At 37.4% G+C, this 8,032-nt stretch overlaps 1 protein-coding gene across 1 annotated transcript in view; it reads right to left on the reverse strand.

The window, feature by feature from the left end:
- The window catches only part of LOC107743946 (B-cell scaffold protein with ankyrin repeats-like), a 138,416-nt gene that overhangs the window by 3,257 nt on the left and 127,127 nt on the right, over positions 1 to 8,032 (reverse strand). The window contains exons 8-9 of the mRNA XM_016557407.1: positions 4,285 to 4,345; positions 3,329 to 3,535 (exon numbers count right to left, since the gene is read on the reverse strand). Coding sequence (XP_016412893.1) covers positions 3,329 to 3,535; positions 4,285 to 4,345 — 268 coding nt within the window. The remainder of the gene's footprint in view (positions 1 to 3,328; positions 3,536 to 4,284; positions 4,346 to 8,032) is intronic.

The raw sequence follows: 8,032 nt of genomic DNA on the forward strand, positions 1-8,032 counted from the left end.
AAACACACCTGAACAAGCTAATCAATGTCTTCAGGATTACTAAGGCTATAGGCAGGTGAGTTTTGTTTTCAGGGTTGGAGCTGAACTCTGCAGGACTGCGGCTTTCTAGGACCGAACTTGCCTACCCCTGGTTTAGGTAAACCATTGGTGTGCACTTGGTATATAGTACAGCAAGCTTTACTGTATTTCAAAGACGCCTGTGCATACTTCTTGAAGTTGTAGATATCCATAATAACAAAAACATTTACTAAACTTCTAGAATAATCTATGTAAAACTAACTTATATGTTGTTTCTGTGTTACTATATAAATCATAGAGATGGAAAGATATGAAATAACCCACATTTCTGTTTTTGTGGATGAGGCTGGGTTCAATCTAGCCAAAGGCATGAGACATGGGCTGCAATCTCATTGGACACTGAACTACAACTGGCACACCAGACCAACGTGGGGGCAATATTACAATGTGTGCTGCCATTTCTGAGAATGGTACGAGCACCTATACCACATACGTCTGACACCCAACTTCTCCTGGCCTTCCTAAAGATCCTTTATAGAGACCTAATATCAGAACACGAAAGAGGTTTAGTTAGGCCACATTTGCCAGATTATTTTGTGTTCAGTCTAAGACTTTACATGTAAGAAATCTGTTAAAAATGAAAAAGCAATTGAATTTCAGTTTATATGTAACACATTTCAGTAACTATAAATTTACGGTATGAGTACAAATGTTCATATTATTTTTCTGTGTACTACAGTATTGATTTTTTTCACATAAATTTTTACCTATTGTTGAAATCTGTATTTAAAAAGCTCAGAGTCATACACAAGCATTCATCTAGACCAGGGGTGTCAAACTCAGTTCCTGGAGGGCCGCAGCCCTGCAGAGTTTAGTTTCAACCCTGCTCCAACACACATACCATAGTTTTCAAATAAGTCTAAAGGACCCGATTAGCTGCATTAGGTGTGTTTAATTAGGGTTGGAGTTCAACTCTGCAGGGCTGCGGCCCTCTAGGAATTGAGTTTGACACCCCTGATCTAGACAAAACTGACATTCTTGTATAGTATGCTATCACATTGTCAACAAATTTGTTTATGAAATTTGAAACATATGCTGAAAAATACATTTTTACCAGCACGGCTCACACAATGACAAAATACATTTTCATTTTGGTGGCATTGGCCACAATAACTGACAAAATAACTAGGTTTTGAAGCATGAATTAACTGTTTTGGATGAGCTACTATGTTTTGCAGAAATGCAATTAAGTGGTGATGTTCCAGCAAACAGCTGTGACAATTGCACTTACAGTTTAGTCAAAAATGAAAAAGCTAATGATGAGCCAAAGCGATTGAGGGAAAAAAAACTATAATACATATGGTTTATGGAAAATGATATGCCTTGAGTTGTTTAACTTTAAGCACTGTGCATACTGTAAAATGTGCTCTGATGAAAATACATGTGAAATATATTAGGTCATTCAAACTGGTCCATGCTATTCTTTCTAAATATAACACTAAACTTAGTTTAAATCAGTAAAAACAATGAAGACTCCCTCCATGATATAAATATGAATACCCAGTGTGATGTCTTTAAGAGTACTAAAGTACTTTGTACATCAGAGAGAGGGAATTTCATAGAAACAGATAATAGTATTGCAAAAATAGAACACATCTTTGACCTCCTTTTTGTCCATCATTCCTTTATGACGAAGAGGCTTGTCAAAACCTACTTCTTATTCTCTTTATCTCTTAGTCCAACACGAAACCTTTGGTATGATTTTGATTGTTGATAAAAAGGCAGTCTTCATGACTTCTACAACAGAAATATTAAAAAGTGAACTAAGGCAGATAGTTAGATATGATGCCATATGAAATGTAATGCTATTACAAGGCGGCCATAGCAAAACTAGCTAGATATCATCTGTTTCATGCAAAATAGCCTCTGATAGTGCTGTAAAAATAACTCATTACTTTGCCTGACAGTGTTGTCCCAACAGGAGCGTCGGACAGGGGGGTAATAGTGGAACTGAGTAACAGGGGCCCTTGGCGAGAGGGGGAGGCATAATGATATACTGATTATTATTATTAACATGATTGATGAGGTGTTGTGTTGTGAGGGGCCCACCCCTTTGATTGTGTGACCGGGGCCCAACATTTGGTGCAATGATATACTGATAATCTATAACATTAACATGACAAAATTAAATAGATATATAGTTATATACTATGCTACTAGGAATAATATTCGCAAGACTCAATTTTATAACTGTAAAAAGGGAAATGTTCCTTATTTGTCTAGCAGCTTGTGCCCTCCCATGTTAGATGTCCCCTAATCAAAAAGTACAATTGTTTGGTCTTGTAGTCTGGCGCTTGGCAAGACTTTAGCTATTAAAACTGCTATATTGCACCAAATAAACAGTTGCAATTAGCTTGAGACATGGCTGTGACAACCTGTTTGATGTGCCCACTTTTAGTTGCTAAGCAATTGTGTCTCTATAAGTGCCGGTCAAAGGTGATGAATTGATGTTAAAAACATAAATAGCAATCAAAGCAGGTGGTGAGATTAATATTGTAAGTGTGAATATTCTTTTCACATTTTCTCTCTTTTTCTTGATGCTTGCACTTTATCCTTATGCTCTGGAGGAGCAAAGCGGTTCTCACAGTGTTTTTTTTTGTGTTTTTTTTACAAAAATAAGTCATAAGGGCTTTGTAAGATTTGTAAGAAACCTCTACCAAGGGTTTGTTACTGTTTTTCATAAGATCTTGAGATCTGTCTGTCATAAGAAGCAAAAGTGATTGTGATCTAGCAAGAGCACCACTTCTTTAATGCTTTATGAATACAGCTCCAGGATTGGTTAAATGATTTATAAAGCTCTAACAATACAAGTCACTTGGCACCTTTCACTTATTGAATTATTAATGAAACTGAAATTGAACATTTAAGATTGCTGCCTGTAATGAATGGTCCATATTTGGGTCTTTTTTTCTCCAAAGTCTATTAAAGGATTAGCGGGCAAATAGCAGTCTGAAATGTTATTAAGTATTTATAAACACTGAGAACTGACTGAATTGGGGCAACACAGCTAGATCAACCATTGTAATGAGTGAATTGGAAGCTCTGTAGTTTTATTGAAGGAATAATTTAGACCCGCATCAGTTATATGTTTTAATGTCATAGAAGGCAATGGTGTTTGTTAAAGAGCTCTCAAAGGAATTAAATAAATGCATTTGGTGTCAGTATCAACAGTCGATTGAAGGTCCTCAACTGGCCAAATTAAAACTCAAACTGTCCTCAAGTCAAAATTAAGGGAGTTAAAAATTCAAACCTTGTGCGATGAAGGGAGTTTTGTCCTCTGGGGTAGGAAGGGAGTCAGGCCGAGGGGTCGGTGCAGGGGGGCGGTTCACTATTACTACAGAGCTGCTGGATGTGAGGATGGTGTCATACTCTTCCCCATCTCTACCCAGGGGAGTATAGACATTTTCACCTTCATTGTTTTGGTGTTCCTCATTAGGATCAACCAACCAAAGATTATCTGTGTAAAGAGCAAATGGATGTTGATTTCCGAAACACCAGCATTTAGATGTAAATAATGAGGGACTGAATTCAAGTACAAAGTTTAATATATATATACAACAGATCCCATGAGTGAGTCATTGAATGATTCACTAAACCAATTCATTCAAAACACAGATTGGTTACACTTTATTTTAAGGTGTCCTTGTTACAGTGTAATTTTACATTTAAATACTGAGTAATATTAATTTACTACATGCACTTACTATATGGTTAGGGTTAGGATTAGGGTTTGGTTTAGGGTCACTTGCATGCAATTATGCATAATTAATTGTTATTATAATAGTAAGTACATGTAACATGTGTAACAAGGACACCTTAAAATAAAGTGTTACCCACAGATTAATTTCAGTATATAATAAATAGTGCTTCTCAATCAGAAGGCTGAATCCAAGTGAGGTTAAGTTCAGTCCTTCTAAGGCTTCTAGGCTAGACTCCTTCTCAGCATTGACCGCTAGAATTAAACAGTCTAGTAAGTAATATCAGCCATTTATATTAATGGTATTCAGAGATGAAGCCAGTAATACTAATGTTGTGATATTAGAATAACAAATCATTTTAGATGCCATAGTTTACACAATACACAGTAGTGTTCATTTAGATAAAACAGATTTTCTTATATAGTACAATAAGCAGTTAGTTTTAACAAAAAGTAGAACAAAAATGAAAATTGTATATAAACTATTACCAGGGTTGACACAAACATACCTGCTCTTCCCATCAACTCATATACACCGGTGTCAATGTTGCCATCATTGTCATCAAGTATCTATGAGAACATTATTAATAACAATTTAATAACAAATTAATGATTAATGATCATTATCAAATTTATGATAATGATAATTAATAATGACAAGACTTTTAAAGAGCATATATGTGACTGAAAAGGAATTGATTTGTAAATGCCACAAAGTTGGTCAACAGCAAAGCGATGGTTGTTGTGGAAACCACTGACATCCAGTTGTGTGGGGGCTGTTATTATACAGCTAACAATGGGCTTTTTCTAAACCAATTTTACTCCATTCAAATAATAAATACAAAATGATGAAAGTAGGCACACTACAAAGTGTTCACTTTAGTGTGATGCATACTTAATTCTGACTGCCTCTCTCTGTGTTCTGTTCCTTAGCAACCTGATACCATTCACTTGTAATAATAGCTTCTACTTCTTCCCCTTCAATATTGATTACGCACATTATGCATTCAGTGTTATGAATATATTCATTAGAGCAGAAAGGGAGAATTAACAGATAGACAAGACAAGCTAATTACGCATCACATGTTGAGGGGCTGTGAGAGACAGCTGCTTTGATGTTGGACATGAGCGTAACATCATTTTATCCAAATGTGCTCTCTTGTTGTGATGAATAATTCAAATATGTTTGTGCTGTCAGAGAAAGAATCTGACACATAAGTGGACTGACTGACAGACAAGTAATAATAATAATAACAACAACAACAACAACAACAAGATAATAGGAGAATGTTAAGACAACAATAGAAAATGAATGTGATTTTTATTATTATTTATATTATTATTTATTTATATATTTATTTATTGTGATGCTATGTAGAAAATGTTATTTGAGCTTGATTTTTCATTAATAAAGGAGCAAATATCAAGCGTAGCATTAGTTCTGGCAGGTCACGTTAGTCAAGCTCGTGTCAGCTGACTCTCAGCTGATCCATGTCTACCTATAGGGATGCGACATCTATCACAGCACCCATATATAAGGTCCTTCAGTATTATCAGCAGCTTTCGCGTTGCTAAATAGCTAATTAAATGACAAAGTTGGCAGGCAAACCCTATCATCTCATTAGAAATTGTGCAATTGGGAATTTAGCCAGAGGTATTCGTTCCCCCCATGGACTTCCCCTCAGATTTATTCAAGTTTGTGAACTTCAAATGCGAATTCGTCACATTGATCATAAGCTGCCTGATTGGATTTAGCATTGCTTCTAGCGCTTCTAGCATCGTTGTATTATTGACATGGACTCCATGAGTTATACTAATGTGACTGACTCAAGAACAAGTTTAGATGGGATCTGCACTCCTCACATGAAGTATATCAAGAGATCAAGCATCCATGTCACAGCTGGCATTGTTTCACTCTCCATTAATCTCTGAATGTCTTCACAAGCTAAGATAAGTTCCTTTTTAATGCTCTCAGGTTATTGGCAATATGCTTGTTGCTAAGGCTATCCACTTTGCTTAGGCTTATTAGTCATTTTTCAGTGAGGTGACTGAGTTAGCATTGCTTCTAGCATCGTTGTATTATTGACATGGACTCCATGAGTTATACTAATGTGACTGACTCAAGAACAAGTTTAGATGGGATCTGCACTCCTCACATGAAGTATATCAAGAGATCAAGCATCCATGTCACAGCTGGCATTGTTTCACTCTCCATTAATCTCTGAATGTCTTCACAAGCTAAGATAAGTTCCTTTTTAATGCTCTCAGGTTATTGGCAATATGCTTGTTGCTAAGGCTATCCACTTTGCTTAGGCTTATTAGTCATTTTTCAGTAAAATGCTCGTGCTAGGCTAAATGCATTGTAAGAGTTGTTGTTCAGTTGAAGTTAGCTCAGCGTGATTCTGTTCGAGTATCTGACAAGCCTGTTCTATTTAGTTGTATCAGAATCAGAATCAGAATCTGATTCTGATTCTGATTCAGTTGAAGTTAGCTCAGCATGATTCTGTTCAAGTATCTGACAAGCCTGTTCTATTTAGTTGTATTGGAAACACGCTTATTCTTAAAACTGTATAGTGTATTAGGAACGTGCTTGTTCTTAAAGCTATAGTTGTATTGGGAATGTGCTTGTTCTTAGGCTCTAGTTGTATTAGGAACATACTTGTTCTTAAAGCTGTAGTTTTATTAGGAACATGCTTGTTCTTTAAGCTGTGATTGTATCGGGGAAATGCTTGTTCTTAGGGCTTCTGGTTCTGTTGGAAACATGCTTTTTCTAAAAGCTATCTGGTTGTTGTAGAAAATGTTGTTGTTGTTGTTGTCGTGTAAGCTTCCTAGGTATTGGCTACTGTGGCGGGAGGAGCAAACGACAGACACAGTGGGTGTGGCGTCAGGCCTCTGAGAGGCTTTTATTATAAGAAAAAAAAAACATAAAAACAGGGAATAAAGTGTCTAACGGGTAAATGGTGTTCAAAATAAACAGGGGATCTGGTGTCCTCGTCGTGCTGCGGGGTTCGTGAAGGTGGGGCAGTGTTCGGGAAAGGAAGGGTCCAGGTAAGGGGCGGAGTCCGGAGGCCGCACGCGCTCCCCTCTTCGATCCGGGGCTCGAGGGGCGGCGGCTTCTTTTAGCGGCTTCATCCTTCTCTCTGCCCACGGCGCTTGAAGGAACTAGACGGCCCTGCATCCTGGCAGCCGTGTAATGGGTGCGGTTCTCATCCAGACCGCGGGTCCAGTAGCTCGCATCTTCGGTGGCTCGGAGATCCCTCAACGCTCCCTTCCTGAACCCACTAGGACACCAGCGTGGCTGCATGGATGTGCAGGGAGTTCTTGATTAGAACAGAACCATACCGCCAGTTCAAACTGTAAGCCAATTGTCAATCATCTTTGACGATAGTGGTCCTGACAGAAATAAAGGGTAGTTCTGGCAGGTCACGTTAGTCAAGCTCGCATCAGCCGACTCTCAGCTTATCCACGTCTGCCTATAGGGATGCAACATGGTCCTTCAGTATCATCAGCAGGTTTTGCGTTGCTCAATAGCTAATTACCCTCTTCCATCCCTAAAGGCCGTTCCACACTGAGCGCAATGTGAAAAAACGAGGCGAATCGCAGACGAACAGTGCTTTCACACTGAACGCGAAACGATTGTTCGTCTTCACCTAATTCACGCCTGCACGCTAGGTGGCTCTGACCAACAATGCATTTTTCCTCAGATATGTATCTCATACATATATGGATTTAACATCATCCACTGCTCAATATACAGCATTAAATAAATATAGCTAAATAAAGTTAGGTTCTAAGCCAGAAACACAAACTATCTATAATGCTTACAAGAAAACTTTGTAAAATATAAATAGAAGTACAATTAGCATCAAGCCAATTTATGTAATTATTAATTAATTATTAATGAAAATTGATGTAATTATTAATGTATTTGCTTAAAACCCACTTTAAACCATCATTGAGTGCTTGTAATAACTCCCGATTGTGATCTATATTTGATTTTTATTCTAGGAAGAGACATGCACTCTTTGTATGTTTAATAACGCCACACTGCTTATTGTAATAAACATCCTTTATTGTTATAAAAATACCATGAGCTCTAAACAAAACACATACAGAAAATATATCGTCATAATCATATGTCTATGTGCTTTCATATTTCATGTGTAGAAAAATGTTTCCCTCGATTTTATTAATATGGAAGATCTAGAGTGAACGCGCTCTGACTCACAACACTCGCGCACGTGGAAGAAAACGGAC

This window comes from Sinocyclocheilus rhinocerous, unplaced genomic scaffold, assembly GCF_001515625.1.
Source record: "Sinocyclocheilus rhinocerous isolate Xijiao unplaced genomic scaffold, SAMN03320098_v1.1 scaffold1549, whole genome shotgun sequence".
Lineage (NCBI taxonomy): Eukaryota > Metazoa > Chordata > Actinopteri > Cypriniformes > Cyprinidae > Sinocyclocheilus > Sinocyclocheilus rhinocerous.